The 24,055-nt window shown below is 36.1% G+C and overlaps 1 protein-coding gene across 6 annotated transcripts in view; it reads right to left on the bottom strand.

Moving 5' to 3' along the window:
- Positions 1 to 896: 896 nt before the first annotated feature.
- The window catches only part of LOC149775182 (mevalonate kinase-like), a 32,311-nt gene continuing 9,152 nt past the window's right edge, over positions 897 to 24,055 (bottom strand). For all 6 annotated transcript variants that reach the window (XM_089944424.1, XM_089944425.1, XM_089944421.1 and 3 more), the window contains exons 6-10: positions 21,358 to 21,403; positions 19,920 to 20,010; positions 15,504 to 15,629; positions 9,223 to 9,376; positions 897 to 4,588 (exon numbers count right to left, since the gene is read on the bottom strand). In XM_089944424.1, the coding sequence (XP_089800550.1) occupies positions 4,401 to 4,588; positions 9,223 to 9,376; positions 15,504 to 15,629; positions 19,920 to 20,010; positions 21,358 to 21,403 (605 nt within the window). In that variant the 3' untranslated portion in view covers positions 897 to 4,400. The remainder of the gene's footprint in view (positions 4,589 to 9,222; positions 9,377 to 15,503; positions 15,630 to 19,919; positions 20,011 to 21,357; positions 21,404 to 24,055) is intronic.

Here is a 24,055-nt window from a genome sequence, read left to right as displayed (position 1 = left end):
TTGGAGTGTAAAAGATAACTGAAAAATTCATCATGAATGAAATTCACGTTTGTGTCTTGTAAATTATGTGAAAATATTTACTGGTATATTCATTTTCTGAAAGGAGGACTGCACTGTTGATTGTGCATCAGGATTCAGCGTGTTATGTCAAATATTGAACTAATTGAACTAACATGTAGATAGGTGTAAACGATCTGTAAAGGCGAGTGCCTTAGACAATTTGGTCAACTGGGTCCCCAGAACAGTTCTAAGTGAAAATAAGCATATACAGGGCCTCTGAATGTTTTCTAGTATACAGAAGTGCATACCAACTGCAAACAACATAGACCCTGATCTGCCATTGCAAAATGTGCTAGTAGATTAGGTCTATATTGTTTCTTCTACTTATTTATCCTAACAAACTGTATAGACCCAGATCTGATAGTATATTATGCGACAGCAGATCTGGCTCTATGCAGCTTGCAGTTGAATTCATCTTGTACATGAGTGTATTAAAGTCTGTGTTTAACATTCAGTTAGTTCTTTTAATGACTGTATAGTTCCTAACAGAGTAAAAAATGCATATCTTTATATCAAATTCTGCCTTTCTTCTTGCCCAATTTTAAATAAACATTTTATTAAAACGTAAATGTGAATATCAAGACTTAGCAGAATTGAGATATTGTAGTACATTTTACACTTCAAAAGTGCATTCACAACATTCACTTTTTTCAAATACATAAGGAATTAAATCAGAGACCCTCTAGCATGTGACCAGTGGTTTTTCATTCAGCAGGTAAATGGATATTTCAGGTAGCACACCTGGCAGGTCAGTCAATGGGTATGTGAGAAAGCTTGCCAGTAGGTTTATGTGGACTGTTAGTTCTTCAACCAAAAATACAGACAATATCATTGGCTTTACTTTACAAGATTTTATTTCCTTCACAAATTTCAACATCAAAATAACTTCAACACTGTCAGACATTTGTTAATTCTGATAATTCCGAATCTATAAAATGACTGCCATTTATAGAAGACTGTCCAAGTTTATATATTTATTGACATTATCTTGTTATTTTATTGGGCATTTCTCAGTGATAACTAAGAGATTCTGCCAGTGGTCAATTATCCAACCAGGTGAAAATACTGATACATCATAATGTGCCATACTCATTTTAATTTCAGGAGACAAAGGTGGCACTCACCAGATAATATGTACTTTTGAGAGAGTGACATATGTAAGGTGAAGTAGTTCGCATTTAAAACATGCACAGTGGAGAGAATGTTTGCATACCTCTATGCTACATTAATGTAATGTGGATGATATTTCTTTTGGATATTGTACTTTTGGAAATTTTACATGATTTAAGCACACTGCTAACTAAAATGACTGCTCCCTTGTGTTAAAAAATCAGTCTGAATTAGTCTAAAGTACACTATACATAGCAGCTATTAAAATAGGGAAAATGAATTTTGCCAGACTAGACAATACCAGCTTCTGAAAGTGCAATGAATGAATTACCAAATATATAAAATGTAAAAAAAGTTATCCGCTCTTTTTTATACAATTGACCTCTGAAGTTCAGGAAGTGAAAATGACCAAGTAGAGCTAGCACTTTTTTGAAAGGTGCACATTTGAAGTAAGGCCAAGCTGTATACTCTATAACCCATAGTACACCCATCAATCATACACCAAAATAAAGGGAATTAAAGGTTCTTTGCATTATACCTAAGATATACAAGGTCTTTTTTAAATAGCCAGTATAACCAGTGAGGAAAGCCGGGGACATTCTTTTTCTTTAAATTCCTAACCCTATGCAAAATGTGAAACTGTATAGCGCCACCTTAAAGAAAATAAAAAAATGTTTGCAATTATCTTTTTTTATTTTCATATAATTATGTATGATGTTCTGAATAAAATGGTACATTCATATTGCATTTAAGCATGAAAATAAGCTAATTATGATCGTTTTTCTCTTGCTTACATAATTTGCCATGAGGTATGTTTGTGTGAGTAGTGACCTTAATTATGGGGAAATTAGAAGACTTAGAATATAGGAATAGAGTCAACTTAAATTTAAAACTGTTGCAATAAGTGACAGAAATATATGGTGAAAATGTTTCTTTTCATTTATTTGCAATGAAATAAAAAAATAAATGATGAGAAAGTGAATTCGCCTTTTCCATATTAAACAATAGGCAAATATTTTACACTTTGACCTTTGACCTTTATGAAGCTGATGAGTTACCTCCCTTTTCTAATTGTAAAATTCATTGCTGATATCTCAGAAATAATTCTGGCTAGTTTCATGTTCCTATCATTCAGCATAACATTGGTTGCTATGTTTACAAAATGTAATGAGCATTCTTAAAATAGCTCACTTTTATCATGAGGGGGGGGTAGGCTGGACTTGTTAGAGACTCTGACACTCATAAATACTGTTCTGTGGGGAAAAAGGCAGGAGAATTATTCATAAGGATTGTTTTGATGCTTGCGACTTAAATGTTTCAGCCATAAAAACATAATTAAATCATAAAAAAATAATACCTACATCTTCTTTATGGTGGCGCTCACCAGATAATATGTACTTTTGAGAGAGTAACGTATGTAAGGTGAAGTAGTTCGCATTTAAAACATGCACAGTGGAGAGAATGTTTGCATACCTCTATGCTACATTAATGTAATGTGGATGATATTTCTTTTGGATATTGTACGTTTGGAAATTTTACATGATTTAAGCACACTGCTAACTAAAATGACTGCTCCCTTGTGTTAAAAAATCAGTCTGAATTAGTCTAAAGTACACTATACATAGCAGCTATTAAAATAGGGAAAATGAATTTTGCCAGACTAGACAATACCAGCTTCTGAAAGTGCAATGAATGAATTACCAAATATATAAAATGTAAAAAAAGTTATCCGCTCTTTTTTATACAATTTACCTCTGAAGTTCAGGAAGTGAAAATGACCAAGTAGAGCTAGCACTTTTTTGAAAGGTGCACATTTGAAGTAAGGCCAAGCTGTATACTCTATAACCCATAGTACACCCATCAATCATACACCAAAATAAAGGGAATTAAAGGTTCTTTGCATTATACCTAAGATATACAAGGTCTTTTTTAAATAGCCAGTATAACCAGTGAGGAAAGCCGGGGACATTCTTTTTCTTTAAATTCCTAACCCTATGCAAAATGTGAAACTGTATAGCGCCACCAAAATGACCTCTCTCATGTAATTTTATCGTCATTCTGTTTAGCAATGCCAGCAGGAACCCTGCAATGTAACTTACTGTGGTTTATCTGACAATAAACAAGTCCTGCATTGATGATTTCAGCAAGGTTTTTATTTTAATAAGATTTGTTCACTTAATATGAGCCCATCAAAAACTGCAGCAAGACTCTATGGCTTAATACAAGAAAAAAAAAAGCCTCTTTGTTGCTTAAGACGAGGTGCATACTGGTTTGATACATTTATACATTCATGCCTCATAGCAGGCCAGCGAAAATCACATCTAACTGGTCCTTCTGACCAGTAAATTCAGACTTAAATTTAATCCTGCACATATGAACAAAATTTTATAGCAATCTATTTTTTTTCTGAATTTTGAATGATAACCTTTCTTTGAAAAATATGAATAGTATATTATGAAGTTTGCTAAAAAGAACAGGTGCAAGATATCTTGAATTGAAAAAATATTTAATGTGCTTTGAAAGCAATGAATATTTAATTGTTATATTCTTTTTCAATAGATGGGATCTTTTTCATATTTTATATATTTGTTTGATAGTACATTTGATGCAAAAATTATACTGTATATTTTTTTATAATGACCTTACTGATATGGGGTAACAATATTCAGTGATACTATAAGACAAATAAAGAATATCAAAGAAAATGTTTTTTTTTTATTACAGTTATACAAATTCAATAACATGCATAGATCTCTCTAAACTGAACATTTTCCCCATTTAATAGCTCCATTATGAATCACTGGTCAAATAAGGAACCATATGTAATGACCGCATACATTCCAAGTCTCAAACACTGTTTTGCAAGTTCCATTTTTGTCAATAAATCAAATACCATCCGAAATGAATGAGGTAGAAATCTGTGATTCTAAATCTAACCAGAATAAGTAGCAGTCCTTTACTATCAAGCACTTTAGAATACCATTGTCCCACATACTAACAAGGTATCTGAAGATTTTTTAAAACAAATAGTTGAATTCTGTCGTCATGAAAATTTCTACATTGGGGTTGTTAGCACGCCTTGGCTGATGATGATAATTCTATATGAAGTGCTTTCAGAAGTAAAATACTTTTGATATGATAAGCTTATATGAAACATACCTCATTATAACACAGCTCTGCTTCCAGAAAACACAGCTGTAATGCTGCCTTGTATATAACAAAGCTCAGTTTTATGGATCCCAAGAATTGTGTTGTGCTAAAGGATAGTTATGATAACAAGTTTTTAGTAAAGTCTGTTCTTGCTGTGTTAGAATAAAATGTGCCACAACTCCAGGTCCTCCAACTACAGTTTCCCAACAATGAAAGCCACAACTTCTCAGTTTTTCCTGTACTTCCTCGAGTCTGACAGGGTCTGTGTCTATAATAAACCAATCAATGATTAATTGTGCCATATAAAAATCATGGATTACGATTTGTAATCTAGTTAGTAATGTACCTATTTACCAGTATCCACTAATAAGATCACACATTACACCAGCATTATTGTCAATTGTAATACTGTAGCAATATTTATTTGTATTAACCTTGGCTTAAATGTTGGCAGTAGTGAGATTGGATGAAATAATAATTCATAATCCCAACAATACTGAACAACTAAACTCACATTTAAACTTTCATGAAATGTATCCAATTTAAAAAAGAAAACTAATTTTTGGAGTGAAGTATGTTTATTTAAAAATACATGCCTATCAAAATATGCTAAAAGAATGATTGTTTCCTTTTTAAATCAAGCTCTCCCAAGCTAAACAAAGGCATTCATCACATCTCTTGGCTTGATTTAGCTACAAAAGTGGTAAATGTTCATTTTGGGATGTAAAATAATCTTGATATGTCCTGCATACTGTAAGACAAAAGGAGGCAGGAGCTACACTTGCTGAGTGTTTAGTATGCTGGACTTCATGACCAAAAGGGTGCTGATCAAATCCTACTACTGGATCATTCCATATCAGCTACTGCAGGGTTTCCATGGGTGTGGCACTTGACTCTAAATGTCTCAATACTATATGACCTACTTGTGTTGCTGGGTCATAAAACTCAATGCTATGTGACCTACTTGTGTTGCTGGGTCATAAAACTCAATGCTATATGACCTACTTGTGTTGCTGGCTCATAAAACCCAATGCTATATGACCTAGATGTGTTGCTGGGTCATAAAATGCAATGCTATATGACCTACTTGTGTTGCTGGGTCATAAAACTCAATGCTATGTGACCTACTTGTGTTGCTGGGTCATAAAACTCAATGCTTTATGACCTACTTGTGTTGCTGGGTCATAAAACCCAATGCTATATGACCTAGATGTGTTGCTGGGTCATAAAATGCAATGCTATATGACCTACTTGTGTTGCTGGGTCATAAAACTCAATGCTATATGACCTACTTGTGTTGCTGGGTCATAAAACTCAATACTATATGACCTACTTGTGTTGCTGGGTTATAAAACTCAATGCTATGTGACCTACTTGTGTTGCTGGGTCACAAAACTCAATACTATATGACCTTGTGTTGCTGGGTCATAAAACTCAATACTATATGACCTTGTGTTGCTGGGTCATAAAACTCAATACTATATGACCTTGTGTTGCTGGGTCATAAAACTCAATACTATATAACCTACTTGTGTTGCTGGGTCATAAAACCCAATGCTATATGACCTAGATGCATTGCTGGGTCATAAAATGCAATGCTATATGACCTACTTGCGTTACAGGGTCATAAAACCTTGAGTTACTGGATCATAAACACAATGCTATATGACCTACTTGTGTTGCTGGGCCATAAAACTCAATACTATATGACCTTCTTGTGTTGCTGGGTCATAAAACTCAATGCTATATGACCTACTTGTGTTGCTGGGTCATAAAACCCAATACTATATGACTTACTTGTGTTACTGGGTCAAAAAACTTGATGCTATATGACCTACTTGTGTTGCTGGGTCATAAAATCCAATGCTATATGACCTACTTGTGTTGCTGGGTCATAAAACGCAATGTTATATGACCTACTTGTGTTGCTGGGTCATAAAACCCAATGCTATATGACCTACTTGTGTTGCTGGGTCATAAAGTCCAATGCTATATGACCTACTTGTGTTCCTGGGTCATAAAAATCAATGCTATATGACCTACTTGTGTTGCTGGGTCATACAATTCAATGCTATATGACCTACTTGCTGGGTCATAAAACTCAATGCTATGTGACCTACTTGTGTTGCTGGGTCATAAAACTCCAAACCAGGCTGAACCAAACCAACTCCCAACAATTGCTAGGTACTGCTGGAGTGGATATGAACACCCTTCCAAGTATGTAACTTCATGGAAGGCATGAAATTGTGTGCCAATTATAACTACATGGAGGGCATGAAATTGTTTGCCAATTATAACTACATGGAGGGCATGAAATTGTGTGCCAACTGAGGGCATGGAATTGTGTGCCAACTGTAACTACATGGAAGGCTTAGAAACATGTGCCAATTATAACTACATGGAAGGCTTAGGATCATGTGCCAATTATAACTACATGGAGGGCATGAAATTGTGTGCCAATTATAACTACATGGAGGGTATGGAATTGTGTGCCAGTTGTAACTGGAGGGCATGGAATTGTGTGCCAACTGTAACTACATGGAAGGCTTAGGACCATGTGCCAATTATAACTACATGGAGGGCATGAAATTGTGTGCCAGTTATAACTGGAGGGCATGGAATTGTGTGCCAGTTGTAACTGGAGGGCATGGAATTGTGTGCAAACTGTAACAACATGGAAGGCTTAGGATCATGTGCCAATTATAACTACATGGATGGCATGAAATTGTGTGCCAGTTGTAACTGGAGGGCATGGAATTGTGTGCCAACTGAGGGCATGGAATTGTGTGCCAACTGTAACTACATGGAAGGCTTAGAAACATGTGCCAATTATAACTACATGGAAGGCTTAGGATCATGTGCCAATTATAACTACATGGAGGGCATGAAATTGTGTGCCAGTTGTAACTGGAGGGCATGGAATTGTGTGCCAGTTGTAACTGGAGGGCATGGAATTGTGTGCCAACTGTAACAACATGGAAGGCTTAGGATCATGTGTCAATTATGACTACATGGATGGCATGAAATTGTGTGCCAGTTGTAACTGGAGGGCATGGAATTGTGTGCCAACTGAGGGCATGGAATTGTGTGCCAACTGTAACTACATGGAAGGCTTAGAAACATGTGCCAATTATAACTACATGGAAGGCTTGGAATTGTGTGCCAGTTATAACTGGAGGGCTTGGAACTGTGTGCTGATAATAAGATCAGAACAGTATAATCAATAATATTTTGCTTCAACATTGGTTTCTTCTTCAAATACACCACTTAAGAACCATGTGTCTGGCAGAGGTGCCTAGAAAAAGGTTCCAAAGAAGTAATCAGTTTCAGGAGAAAAGACTGATTTCCTCTGAGCAGCAACACTGTATCTTCATCCATATATGATGGAACATCAGCATTATCATCCAATAATGAAAGGTTTTTATTCCAATATTTTTTCTTTTTGGGGTAAATAACTTCAGATGTGAGAGTACTAAGCTCAATAAACTTCATTTACTTTAAAAGTCCATGGCTTGAATGCCTGTCTGTTATAATAACAAATGTTGATAGGTGATGCATGACAAGTGACAAATGACTAGAACTACTGACACATGCTGAGCAGTGATGCATGACTAGTGCATGCTACCAGTTGATGCATGACTACTAATGCATCCCAACAGGTGATACATAAGTACTGACTTGTGCTGATAGGTGATGCATAACTACTGATACTTGCTGACAGGTGATACATTACTACTAATGCATGCTAATATGTGATGCATGACTATTGACATGTGCTGATAGGTGATGAATGACTACTGACGTGCTAATAGGTGATGCATGACTATTGATGTGGGCTAATAGTTGATGCATGACTACTGACACTTGCTGACAGGTGATACATTACTAGTAATGCATGCTAATATGTGATGCATGACTACTGACATGTGCTAATAGGTGATGCATGACTATTGACAGGTGATGACAGGTGATGACTACTGACATGTGCTGATAGGTGATACATGACTAATAATGCATGCTAATAGGTGATGCATGACTACTGACATGTACTGATAGGTGATGCATGACTACTGATGTGCTGACAGGTGATACATGACTACTAATGCATGCTAATAGGTGATGCATGACTACTGTCATGTGCTGATAGGTGATGCATAACTACTGACATGTGCTGATAGGTGATACATGACTAATGAAGTGCTGATAGGTGATACACGACTACTAATGCATGTTAATAGGGGATACATGACTACTGACATGTGTTGATAGGTGATGCATGACTACTGATGTGCTGACAGGTGATGCATGACTACTAATGCATGCTAACAGGTAATGCATGACTACTGACATGTGCTAATAGGTGATGCATGACTACTGACATGTGCTAATAGGTGATGCATTACTACTGACATGTGCTGATAGGTGATGCATAACTAGTGACATGTGCTGATAGGTGATGCATGACTACTGACATGTGCTGATTGGTGATACATGACTACTCATGCATGATAATAGGTGATGCATGGCTACTGACATGTGCTGATAGGTGATGCATGACTACTAATGTGCTGACAGGTGATGCATGACTACTAATGCATGGTAATAGGTAATGCATGACTACTGACATGTGCTAATAGGTGATGCATGACTACTAATGCATACCAATAAGTGATGCATGAATACTGACACCTGTCGATAGATGATGCATGAATAATGACTACAGACATGCTGATGGATGATGCATAACTGCTGGCATCTGCTTGATGCAGGGCCATCCAATAAGCTGACTTAGCCTTATGGCCAGGTAAACTAAAACTTGGTAACAAAATACATTGAGTTGTACTATAGGAAAATGGTGGCATGCATAGTCACATAAGGGAGAAATACTGCAAACAACTTTACCTGGTCTAAGCAATGTGATTGCACATCCTCCTCCGCCTGCTCCAGTCAGCTTCGTATGAAGGCCGTAGTCACTGGTCAGCTGGCAAATCTGCTCCAGTGTTGAGTGGCTCACTCCAACCAGTTTTAGCAAATTCTGGTTAATGTCCACAAGGTCCTGAAAAATTTGACATTGGAATGATAATTTTACAAATTAGCTTGTATCATTCATGTACACCAGGACAGCAGTTTTGTTGTCATGACAGAAAATTTCCATAAAACAAATTAAAAGTGTCCTTGATTTGAACAACAAAATAATAAAGTTCAATCTTATACTAATAATGTCACATTTTAAGATGTCAGCCCTTTAACTTCTTGACCAAAACATGAAAATTTCTAAATTTTTTCACAAGAGAAAAATGTCAATCATATGGACATATTTACCATAACTGGATAACTGACTGTCTGGATAAATCATCATGAGTACAAGAAACAAAATCATAGGTTCAGCTGACACTCCAACAATCAAGCCAAATGTAGGTTCAGGTGAAACTCCATCAATAATGACAAATATAGGTTCAGGTGACATTCCATCAATCAAGCCAAATGTAGGTTCAGGTGACACTCCATCAATCATGCCAAATGGCAGGTTCAGGAGACACTGCATCAATCATGCCAAATGGTAGGTTCAGGTGACACTCCATCAATCACGACAAATGGTAGGTTCAGTTGACACTCTCTCAATCATTCCAAATGGTAGGTTCAAATGACACTCCATCAATCAAGCCAAATGTAGGTTCAAGTGACACTCCATCAATCATGTCAAATGTAGAATTCAGGTGACAAAAAGATGAAACATTCTTTAAAAAATTACAAGACAAAAATGTCAATTATATGGACTGTTCAGGGCATATTTACCATAACTGGATAACTGACTGTCCGGATAAATCATCATGAGTACAAGAAACAAAATCATGCGTTCAGTTGACACTCCAGCAATCAAGACAAATGTAGGTTCAGGTGACACTCCATCAATCATGCCAAATGTAGGTTCAGGTGACAACCCATCAATCATGCCAAACGGTAGGTTCAGTTGACACTCCATCAATCAAGCCAAATGTAGGTTCAGGTGACACTCCATCAATCATGACAAATGGTAGGTTCAGGTGACACTCCATCAAGCCAAATAAAGGTTCAGGTGACATGCCATCAATCATGACAAATGGTAGGTTCAGTTGACACTCCATCAATCAAGCCAAATGTAAGTTCAGTTGACACTCCATCAATCAAGCCAAATGTAGGTTCAGTTGACACTCCATCAATCAGGCCAAATGTAGGTTCAGATGACACTCCACCAATCATGCCAAATGTAGGTTCAGGTGACACTCGATCAAGGCAAATGGTAGGTTCAGGTGACGTTCCATCAGTCATACCAAATGGTAGGTTCAGGTGACACTCCTTCAATCATGCCAAAATGGTAGGTTCAGGTGACACTCCATCAATCATTCCAAATGGTAGGTTCAGGTGACACTCCATCAACCATGCCAAATGTAGGTTCAGGTGACACTCCACCAATCATGCCAAATGTAGGTTCAGGTGACACTCCATCAATCATGCCAAATGGTAGGTTCAGGCGACACTCCATCAATCATGCCAAATGGTGGGTCAAGATGTTCCATCAATCAAGACAAATGGTAGATTCTGGAGATGTTTCATCAATGAAGCCAAAAGAAGACACTCCTTCAATCCAAATGAGTTTCAAGTTTAGATGATCACCGTACAAATATTCAAATTTTACTGTACCAAGTCTACTACTCAGTGCTGCACACAGAATCTCAAGGTTAGGGGACACTGTCCCCCTCCTCTAAATCTGGGGGACACAACATTTCAGGAACAAAGGAAAATAATAGCATATAATGTTTACTTGCATAAATTTCACATCAACAGGACTAATACAATGGATACTTGTAAAACCAACAGCAACATTCTATTTTCAATTCTGCAGCTGCAAGATTCTGATCCCATGTAAAAATGGGAACATTCTGAGAATATACTGTACTACCTCATTATCATGCAGGATTCTGATTCCATGTAACACTGCTTGGGAAATTCTTGGTATACTGCACTACCTCATTATCATGCATGATTCTGATTCCATGTAACAGTTTGGGGGATTTTGAGTACATGCTGTACTAACTCATTATCATGCAGGATTCTGATTCCATGTAACAGTTTGGGAGATTCTGAGTACATGCTGTACTACCTCATTATCATCCAGGATTCTGATTCCACATAACAGTTTGGGAGATTTTGAGCACATGCTGTACTACCTCATTATCATGCAGGATTCTGATTCCACACAACAGTTTAGGAGATTTTGAGTACGTGCTGTACTACCTCATTATCATGCAGGATTCTGATTCCACGTAACAGTTTGGGAGATTTAGAGTACATGCTGTACTACCTCATTATCATGCAGGATTCTGATTCCACATAACAGTTTGGGAGATTTTGAGTACGTGCTGTACTACCTCATTATCATGCAGGATTCTGATTCCACGTAACAATTTGGGAGATTCTATTCCACGCAACAGTTTGGGAGATTTTGAGTACGTGCTGTACTACCTCATTATCATGCAGGATTCTGATTCCACGCAACAGTTTGGGAGATTTTGAGTACGTGCTGTACTACCTCATTATCATGCAGGATTCTGATTCCATGTAACACTGCTTGGGAAATTCTGGGTATACTGCACTACCTCATTATCATGCATGATTCTGATTCCATGTAACAGTTTGGGGGATTTTGAGTACATGCTGTACTAACTCATTATCATGCAGGATTCTGATTCCATGTAACAGTTTGGGAGATTTTGAGTACATGCTGTACCACCTCATTATCATGCAGGATTCTGATTCCACGTAACAGTTTGGGAGATTTTGATACGTGCTGTACTACCTCATTATCATGCATGATTCTGATTCCACACAACAGTTTGGGAGATTTTGAGTACATGCTGTACTACCTCATTATCATGCAGGATTCTGATTCCATGTAACAGTTTGGGAGATTTAAAGTACATGCTGTACTACCTCATTATCGTGCAGGATTCTGATTCCACGTAACAGTTTAGGAGATTTTGAGTACGTGCTGTACTACCTCATTATCATGCAGGATTCTGATTCCACGTAACAATTTGGGAGATTCTATTCCACGCAACAGTTTGGGAGATTTTCAGTATGTGCTGTACTACCTCATTATCATGCAGGATTCTGATTCCACGCAACAGTTTGGGAGATTTTGAGTATGTGCTCTACTACCTCATTATCATGCAGGATTCTGATTCCACGTAACAGTTTGGGAGATTTTGAGTACATGCTGTACTACCTCATTATCATGCAGGATTCTGATTCCACGTAACAGTTTGGGAGATTTAGAGTACATGCTGTACTACCTCGTTATCATGCAGGATTCTGATTCCACGCAACAGTTTGGGAGATTCTGAGTACATGCTGTACTACCTCATTATCATGCAGGATTCTGATTCCACGTAACAGTTTGGGAGATTTAGAGTACATGCTGTACTACCTCGTTATCATGCAGGATTCTGATTCCACGCAACAGTTTGGGAGATTTTGAGTACATGTTGTACTACCTCATTATCATGAAGGATTCTGATTCCACGCAACAGTTTGGGAGATTTTGAGTACATGCTGTACTGCCTCATTATCATGCATGATTCTGATTCCATGTAACAGTTTGGGAGATTTTGAGTACATGTTGTACTACCTCATTATCATGCATGATTCTGATTCCATGTAACAGTTTGGGAGATTTTGAGTACATGCTGTACTACCTCATTATCATGCATGATTCTGATTCCACGTAACAATTTGGGAGATTCTATTCCACGCAACAGTTTGGGAGATTTTCAGTACGTGCTGTACTACCTCATTATCATGCAGGATTCTGATTCCACGCAACAGTTTGGGAGATTTTGAGTACATGTTGTACTACCTCATTATCATGAAGGATTCTGATTCCACGCAACAGTTTGGGAGATTTTGAGTACATGCTGTACTGCCTCATTATCATGCATGATTCTGATTCCATGTAACAGTTTGGGAGATTTTGAGTACATGTTGTACTACCTCATTATCATGCATGATTCTGATTCCATGTAACAGTTTGGGAGATTTTGAGTACATGCTGTACTACCTCATTATCATGCATGATTCTGATTCCACGTAACAGCTTGGGAGATTTTGAGTACATGCTGTACTACCTCATTATCATGCATGATTCTGATTCCACGCAACAGGTTGGGAGATTTTGAGTACATGTTGTACTACCTCATTATCATGCAGGATTCTGATTCCACGTAACAGTTTGGGAGATTTTGAGTACATGCTGTACTACCTCATTATCATCCAGGATTCTGATTCCACGTAACAGTTTGGGAGATTTTGAGTACATGCTGTACTACCTCATTATCATGCATGATTCTGATTCCATGTAACAGTTTGGGAGATTTTGAGTACATGCTGTACTACCTCATTATCATGCATGATTCTGATTCCATGTAACAGTTTGGGAGATTTTGAGTACATGCTGTACTACCTCATTATCATGCAGGATTCTGATTCCACGTAACAGTTTGGGAGATTTTGAGTACATGCTGTACTACCTCATTATCATGCAGGATTCTGATTCCATGTAACAGTTTGGGAGATTCTGAGTACATGCTGTACTACCTCATTATCATGCAGGATTCTGATTCCATGTAACAGTTTGGGAGATTTTGAGTACACGCTGTACTACCTCATTATCATGCAGGATTCTGATTCCATGTAACAGTTTGGGAGATTTTGAGTACATGCTGTACTACCTCATTATCATGCAGGATTCTGATTCCACGTAACAGTTTGGGAGATTTTGAGTACATGCTGTACTACCTCATTATCATGCAGGATTCTGATTCCACATAACAGTTTGGGAGATTTTGAGTACATGCTGTACTACCTCATTATCATGCAGGATTCTGATTCCATGTAACAGTTTGGAAGATTTAGAGTACATGCTGTACTACCTCATTATCATGCAGGATTCTGATTCCATGTAACAGTTTGGGAGATTTTGAGTACATGATGTACTACCTCATTATCATGCAGGATTCTGATTCCATGTAACAGTTTGGGAGATTTTGAGTACATGATGTACTACCTCATTATCATGCAGGATTCTGATTCCACGTAACAGTTTGGGAGATTTTGAGTACATGATGTACTACCTCATTATCATGCAGGATTCTGATTCCATGTAACAGTTTGGGAGATTTTGAGTAAGTGCTGTACTACCTCATTATCATGCAGGATTCTGATTCCATGTAACAGTTTGGGAGATTTTGAGTACATGCTGTACTACCTCATTATCATGCAGGATTCTGATTCCACGTAACAGTTTGGGAGATTTTGAGTACATGCTGTACTACCTCATTATCATGCAGGATTCTGATTCCACGTAACAGTTTGGGAGATTCTGAGTACGTGCTGTACTAGCTCATTATCATGCAGGATTCTGATTCCACGCAACAGCTTGGGAGATTTTGAGTACGTGTTGTACTAGCTCATTATCATGCAGGATTCTGATTCCACGCAACAGTTTGGGTGATTTTGAGTATGTGCTGTACTACCTCATTATCATGTAGGATTCTGATTCCACGTAACAGTTTGGGAGATTTTGAGTACATGCTGTACTACCTCATTATCATGCAGGATTCTGATTCCACGTAACAGTTTGGGAGATTTTGAGTACATGCTGTACTACCTCATTATCATGCAGGATTCTGATTCCACGTAACAGTTTGAGAGATTTAGAGTACATACTGTACTACCTCATTATCATGCAGGATTCTGATTCCATGTAACAGTTTGGGAGATTCTGAGTACATGCTGTACTAGCTCATTATCATGCAGGATTCTGATTCCACACAACAGTTTGGGAGATTTTGAGTACGTGCTGTACTACCTCATTATCATGCTGCCCATTGAAGCCACAGAGCATACTGCTTTATAGTGAGACCATGTTATAATGAAGTACAAGATTCTTGTTATAATGAAGGTCTTTATGGTGAGGGAGTGCATATTTTGATAAATGTTATATTTTGTAAGGCATTTTTACATTATAAATAGAAAACTGATGTTACAACTAAATAAACTTAAAGTTAATTACACTGCTGCAAATTTGGTAAATTACGGAATCCAAAAGCACATTACAGTTAGAGACATGTTAAACGTTATCCTACCTCCAGTGTGGAGTACAAGTCCGTTGTTACATTAATACCATCTCCTGACATCATTCTAAAGGTCTCCAAGGATTTTTCTGTCACGGCTGTGAAGGATTCCATAATGGGCCTAAAAATCTGTGGATACTGAAAGCAAAACATGAATTTTATTTCTCATGATTATGTCCATTTGGTAAATCATGACACACTCATTGTATCATCATAAACACTGAAATTTCCCTAAACTGCCCCCTCTTTAATCCATCCATAATCCTCTTTAGTCTGTCCACATATTACAGTCCAAAGTGAAGCCATTATAATTCCAATCATAAGTCTATTTTGGGTTCAGACAGTTTCCAATTAAGAGACATCTTAATGTACTGTATGTCAGTTCAGCAAATCACATGATACATTCTCCAGTTCTGATTGGCTAACTATGTGAATATTTTTTTTAAGGACAATATGCATTTCCCATAGACGCTGGAAGACTATACCTTATCCAACTATGGTTATTAACCTGTTCCAGTGAATGCTGTTGCCACATGCCAATGTCACAACGACATCACATAATGTAATGTATAAATACTAAATCTATTATTACCATCTCACAATGGAACTGTTCACCTACTGTTATTTTTAATTGGGGTTTATCATCGTATCAGGTTATTTATCCATCAGACAATGCTACAAAGGCTTGCCGAGTGAATGAACTCACTTTCCCGCTGATTGTGTCCATTACAAAATGTAGTTCTGTGCCTTTTTGGCTATTCACAAAAAACTTTGCAAATTGATAAGTTGATTATTTTCGTTTTCAGTTTCTATTTTTACTCACACTGATTAATTCAATATACGAACAACACTAATAATTTAAACATGAAAGATGGTTTTAATGAAGAAAGGAGAGCACTACAATTACATGGTTAGATTCTTGAACAGTGAATGCTCAGCCATTCACATACCGATGTATGAAAATTAGAATGGAATAGAAACTAACTAAAATGACAAACTAACATGAGGTTGTTGTTGTTGTTTTTGTTGTTGTAGGGTTTAATGCCATTTTTCAGTACAAGATAGGCTATATATGGCAGCCAGTATAACTAGTGGATAAAGAACCCTGGAAAACTCTGGGAAGAAGTGACCCACAAGAAGCTACTGGCAGGCTTTCTCACATACCCACATTAGCCGAGCCTGAGACTCGAACCCATGCAGATAGAGTTGAGGTGGCAGTGATCTGGAACGGTGAGCACTTTAGATCACTCGGACACTTGGGGCCTCCCCAACAAGAGGTATAATTAAAATATTTTAATGTATTTACAGTTGTTCTCTCTCTCTCTCTACCCTTTTTCTTTCGTCTATTTGACTTAACTTTTACTATCATTCATAAGTCCAGAGACATCATCGTATGACACCAGCAAAAATCTTCTACGCTTGTCTTTTCATGGATTTTCACCCGTATCTTGTTGCTAGGGTGGTCCAGAGAGAGAGAGAGAGAGGCGGCAATTGGACATTTTCTTATTTAATTAATAATAGTCTATATTTAGAACATTATAATAGGTTTAAGAAACAACAACAACAACAAAGCATTAAAATACATTACAGTATGTATGCCTCATAGCCAAAGAATTTACTGTAGATAAATCCCAAGGAAAGTGTACACATACTGTTACAATGAACCATATTCTTGTAGGTTACTAGGTGCAAGCTCAGTATTTTCTCAGTATTTTTTTCCTCCATATTTCTACGTATTTTGTCCCTTATGCATGAGAGGGGAGGAGAATGGAAAAAAGAAAGGATTGTGATGAAGTTGTATACCATGTTAAATTCATTTAGAAAATGGCAATTATTAATACCTTTTATGATTAATGAGTGGAAATCCATCAATTATCTATGGGCCTAGAATCGACAACACACAGTTGTAAGAATGTTTATATATGTGCATTATATATATATATATATATATATATATATATATATATATATATATATATATATATATACATAGGTACGTCAAATTGCTTTATATTAACACTTTAAATGCCATGTATATGGTATATATATATAATCCATGATCACTTCTTTATTCTCTCATACTGAGAACATTCAAAATGATGAATCACAGGTTATTTAAAAAAATAAAAATATCATTAAGAAAAACTGCCATGTATGACCCTTCATAACTTAGGAATATTATAGAACAGCCCTAAGTTAAGACTAAACAATAATGAAATTATTTGCCTAAAACAAAAAAACTTGATTCATAAACAACTAAAATGAATGGTATTAAGGTTAATTGAATTACATATTTTTCAAAGAAAATTAAGGCAGTGAAACCAAAAGGTTTAAGTTACAAGATTTTTAGTTATGCGACCACCCTTGGAACACATCTATCATCTAAGTTGGTAATGGCATACAGTAATGATGTACAAAACTATAAGTCATATACAAATGAAAGAAAAGCTACATCACTCTCAAAATCTTAAACACAGAATCTTAAACAACTGATTGAATGAAGCCATCTCTGTTGGAAATGTCCTATCTGCTAACTTAGGACTGCGATTAAAAATAACATTTAAACATGTAATGTAAAACCTTCCAATTAAAATCACTAATCAAACTTAGGGAACAAAATGTGAACTGAGAGATGAACTGATTTCAGATGACAAGTTTGTTGTTATGAAAACTGAGAACTTTATTTTATCAATCTTAAATTATTTACTTTATCATACCTCTAGTACACACGGTACTAATTATACGGAAGAACTGTGAACCAGTCAAGAAATGGGTGAAGAAATAATAGAGTATTTACGGGTTTTGTGGTCCATAATTGGTTAATAATGAAAATTAAAATTTTAGTAAAAATATCTTTTGAGAGCTTATCCTATATGTAATTTTAAAAAATACAGACAAATTTCTACTGATGCAATTTTAGCATTCTTACAAGCTTGACTCAGGAGTACTTATCAATGAAAGTAGCACCGATTCATTTGGTGCAGAATCAATAACGTGTTTCATGCACATGTATGTAAACAAAATGCCGCAGGTCATATAGTGGTCTCCACACATAAGCTTGCACCAAGGTTAGATGTGCATGGAGAATTATAGGTCTCATCATCAGCACCCAGAAATTTTAAGTTATTGAATTTTGAATATGATGGTGTTTCCATATGTTTACTATTGGAGTTGAATTAGTACTGTGTGTCCTCTATGATAGTAAGTAACAAAAAAGAGTGAGAAGCAAGAAGCTTTGTAAAATTCAACAGATAATTTATTTCCCAAGATACAAAACGAAAATGTAAAAAGACCTTATGGTATTGTGAATTAAATCCTAAATAATCCTAGAATTACTAACACAAGTCCTAATGAATAAAGTTCTGATTAATCTTCAGTGGTATTCCAAATAATTTCCAGTGCTGAAAGTATTGATGTGCCTGTAGTGGCCAGTAGTCTCTGATGTACTAATGTACCAATGGTCTAAATTGTACTGATGTGCCAACAGTCTTGTTGAATCACAGTAACATAATCCAAGGTTTCCTTGTCTGAATTCACTACAATTCCCAGTTACTGTCTTTTTTCAAGAAAATTATACAGTACTTTGTATTGCTAGAGAATAATAAATATTTTCACCCAAATAAAATCTGAATACAACAATATAAATGATTTCCGCCCAGATGTTATAGCAGGAATAAATAAATTTTCCAGTAAACATGATTATAAAAAAAAAATAAGACACAATGAAAAGTCAGGATATAGGACAAAGTTCATTTCCAGAACAATCCAAGATATAATTAGACAAGGTCTGTTACTACAATTATACTAAAGAACATGATAAACACAATATCCTTGACTCAGACCAAGATAAAAATGTTTACTTCTATTGATAATGATCCTAATATTAAACCTACTCTAATAGAGAACATATCAGCTATGTATTAGTTGTTTACAGAATACAAAATAATCAATGATTTTTGTCAGGTAGAGAATGAACTTGATTTTGGACAAGATCAGCTACAAAATACAATTTTACTTTATCCAAAGCATATAATGAATAAAACAACAATGCAAATTAAATGTATATAACAACTTCATCTTAAATATGCAATTAGTGATCAATGACAACTTCTATAATATTCTCTGAATGGTCAAAGGACTACTGTTAGATAACTTGTAAGAGATCTCTTGATGGCCAAAAGAGTGTTGTGAGCTCGCCTGTATGATGGAAGACACTGAGGAACCTTAAGAAAGACACTGATGTTTGGTGGGCAGTCATGAACTCCAGCAGTTACTGCCCCTTGAACTGAATCGGGGACCACAAGGGTGTCAAGCAAGTGTATTACTATGTCCATATCTGGAACCCTATAACAATGATGATGATACTGAGAGATTGAATTGCTCACTGCAGAGTTGGTTAACTGAAAGGAGAGGTCAGAGTGCATTTACCTTATCATATTTTTTTCGAACATCTGCTACTAGTGCCTTTGTGCTTCTGGGAACGTTGGTATTTGTCAAGAGAATCCTAAGTTCAGGAATTCTGTTGATGAAGAGAAATGTAGTTTTAAGATAATGTAAGATTCAAACCACCTATGATGAAAACGGATATTGTTTACAGACTGTACAAATTGTGATTTCAATTACTGAAGACAAATTCTGTGGTCTACTTTTGGTGAATTATTGTCTGTGAAAATGGTACCTTTACTATTTTTAGGCTAGGATATGAATTACTTCTCTGCAAATGGTGTGCAGAAGTGAATGGAGGAGGAACAATGAAATCACCAGAATAAAGTGTAGTTTACATACAACAGATCATGCAGTGAACTGTAAGAATTGACTTAGCTGAGATTAAAGTGAAGAGTACTTGCAATAAATCATTCACTGAATTGTAAGAACAAATGTTGAGGTTACAGTGTAGTCTACTGACAACAGATCATGCAGTGAATTGAAAATGTATGAGATTTAAATGAATAATACTACCATTGGTTGCCTGTCTACTGATTATACAACCTGTCTACTGATTACATAGCCTGTCTGCTGATTACATAGCCTGTCTACTGATTATACAACATGTCTGTGGATTATATAGCCTGTCTACTGATTACATAGCCTGTCTGCTGATTATATAGCCTGTCTGCTGATTACATAGACTGTCTACTGATTACACAATCTGTCTGCTGATTATATAGCCTGTCTACTGATTACATAGCCTGTCTGCTTATCATACAATCTGTCTACTGATTATATAGCCTATCTACTGATTACATAGCCTGTCTGCTGATTATATAGCCTGTCTACTGATTATACAATCTGTCTACTGATTATACAACCTGTCCACTGATTATACAATCTGTCTACTGATTAAACAACCTGTCTGCCGATTATATAGCCTGTCTACTGATTATACAACCTGTCTACCAATTATACAACCTGTCTACTGATTATACAACCTGTCTAATGATTATATAGCCTGTATTCTGATTATATAGATAATCTGTCTACTGATTATACAATCTGTCTACTGATTATACAACCTGTCTACTGATTTTACAACCTGTCTACTGATTATACAACCTGTCTACTGATCATACAGCCTGTATTCTGATTATATAGATAATCTGTGTACTGATTACACAGGCATAGTTGGTACAATTTCACACAGCTATGTGTATCAATACACTGGTCATGTTTTTAAAGCAAAGTCTGCACACTTTCACACAGCTATGTGTATCAATACACTGGTCATGTTTTTAAAGCATAGTTTGTACAATTTCACACAGCTATGTGTATCAATACACTGGTCATGTTTTTAAAGCAAAGTTTGTACAATTTCACACAGCTATGTGTATCAATACACTGGTCATGTTTTTAAAGCATAGTTTGATACCGGTCAATCTTCTGGATATTTCCCCCTTGGAAGCGTATTGCACCACCTGAAATAAAATTAAATGAACTTCATATGTGAGAATAAGGTGATATGCAAATTAATTTTGTGGAATTTAGATTTGAAACTTCATATTTCACATTATTTTCTTTTTTGTTATACACCAGAGACCAGTATTTATATCAGAGACCAGTATTTACACCAGAGACCAGTATTTACATGAGACCAGTATTTACACCAGAGACCACTATTTACATGAGACCAATATTTACACCCGAGACCAATTCTTAGTGCTTCTGTTTACTAAATTGTTTTTTAAGAAACAAAGACATACTCAAAGAAAAAGGGCTTGAAGCATTTTAAAAGCACAAGGGATTCTTATGTCACCTTTTTTGCCAGGGTCAATAAATATTCCAAAGATTCAGTAAAAACAAATTGAAAGTCGAATACTGTCATAATGAATTCAGGTCAATTGCTAACCAACCTACCAGCTCCAACCTTTTAGCCTAGTGGCATCTGCGCCGGACTGAAAGACAGACAAACTAGTTTCTATTCCCATATGCAACAGTTAGAATGTATCTCTGCTCCCATTATATTTGGGTACTTTTCCACCTCTCAGTAGCTGGTGGCCAAGTTAAGACTAGGTTTTGACTGCTCTGAGAGGTGAATCCTGCTGTCATTCAACAATCAAGGACAAATTTTAAAGTAATGGGGGAGAGAGGAATAGAGTGTAGTGGTCAAGGTATATGAGGCAAATTGCTAACCAGCCAACCTGGACCAGAAATTTTTGTTCAATGGTATTTGTGCCTGACTTGAGAAAGATGAATGGAATTCAGTTCCCAAACACAACAGTCAGACTTTGCAAGCATTGCATTGCCAAGCTTTGCAGATATTATATAATCTAACTTTGCAGATACTGCATAATCTGACTCTGCAGATACTGCATACTCTGACATTTCAGATATTACATAATCTGACTTTGCAGATATTACATAATCTGACTTTGCAGATATTACATAATCTGACTTTGCAGATATTACATAATCTGACTTTGCAGATACTGCATAATCTGACTCTGCAGATACTGCATACTCTGACATTTCAGATATTACATAATCTGACTTTGCAGATATTACATAATCTGACTTTGCAGATACTGCATAATCTGACTTTGCAGATATTACATAATCTGACTTTGCAGATATTACATAATCTGACTTTGCAGATACTGCATAATCTGACTCTGCAGATACTGCATACTCTGACATTTCAGATATTACATAATCTGACTTTGCAGATATTACATAATCTGACTTTGCAGATATTGCATAATCTGACTGCAGATATTACATAATCTGACTTTGCAGATACTGCATAATCTGACTCTGTAGATACTGCATACTCTGACTGCAGATATTACATAATCTGACTTTGCAGATATTACATAATCTGACTTTGCAGATACTGCATAATCTGACTCTGTAGATACTGCATACTCTGACTTTGCAGATATTACATAATCTGACTTTGCAGATACTGCATAATCTGACTCTGCAGATACTGCATACTCTGACTTTGCAGATATTACATAATCTGACTTTGCAGATATTGCATAATCTGACTTTGCAGATATTGCATAATCTGACTGCAGATATTACATAATCTGACTTTGCAGATACTGCATAATCTGGCTTTGCAGATATTACATAATCTGACTTTGCAGATATTACATAATCTGACTTTGCGAATACTGCATAGTCTGACTCTGCAGATACTGCATACTCTGACTTTGCAGATATTACATAATCTGACTTTGCAGATATTGCATAATCTGACTTTGCAGATATTGCATAATCTGACTGCAGATATTACATAATCTGACTTTGCAGATACTGCATAATCTGGCTTTGCAGATATTACATAATCTGACTTTGCAGATATTACATAATCTGACTTTGCAGATACTGCATAATCTGACTCTGCAGATACTGCATACTCTGACATTTCAGATATTACATAATCTGACTTTGCAGATATTACATAATCTGACTTTGCAGATATTGCATAATCTGACTCTGCATCATTTTCCTTTACAGTACTATCCTGAACCTTTGTTATTCTCGTAGGACTTACATCTTCAAAGGCAAGCAGATTATAGAAACAAATTATTCATGTAGTTTGCTTTTGCAAAATAAATGCATAATGTAGCTTAAAATGATCTAATCCTTACATCATGATGTTGTTAATATGGCATCACTTGTTTCAGACCTGGAAACATCCTTTTAGTATACTAGTGAAATTAACACTGAATGTAAAACAAACAAAGAATTAATATAAACGGAATGAAGGCAGAGTATTAATAAAGCCTTCTCATGGAAACTCCATGTCAATATGACTTTTCATTTAGAAGGAGCAATAAAGGCAAGATTTGTAATATAGAACCTGTGATGTCCAAACTAGATTTCAGATTGGCACCATTTTCATTTAGGACCAACTAGACATCACAACAAGTCTTTTGGTAAATCCAATGTTGATATTGCCATCCACTATGAGGAATAATAACAAGATTTACACAAATGTGTTGGCCATATTGGATGTCAGATCAGAACTAATTTCATTGAGGAGTAAATAGACATCATTAGAAAACCTTATTTTGATATGATTTTCTATTCAGGAGAAGTAGCAACAATAAGACTACCAA

This window comes from Sinohyriopsis cumingii, chromosome 19 (genome assembly GCF_028554795.1).
Source record: "Sinohyriopsis cumingii isolate HCF-2022 chromosome 19, ASM2855479v2, whole genome shotgun sequence".
Classification (NCBI taxonomy): Eukaryota; Metazoa; Mollusca; class Bivalvia; order Unionida; family Unionidae; genus Sinohyriopsis; species Sinohyriopsis cumingii.
Note: the sequence above shows the minus strand (reverse complement) of the source record. Positions and strands in the feature narration are given on the sequence as shown.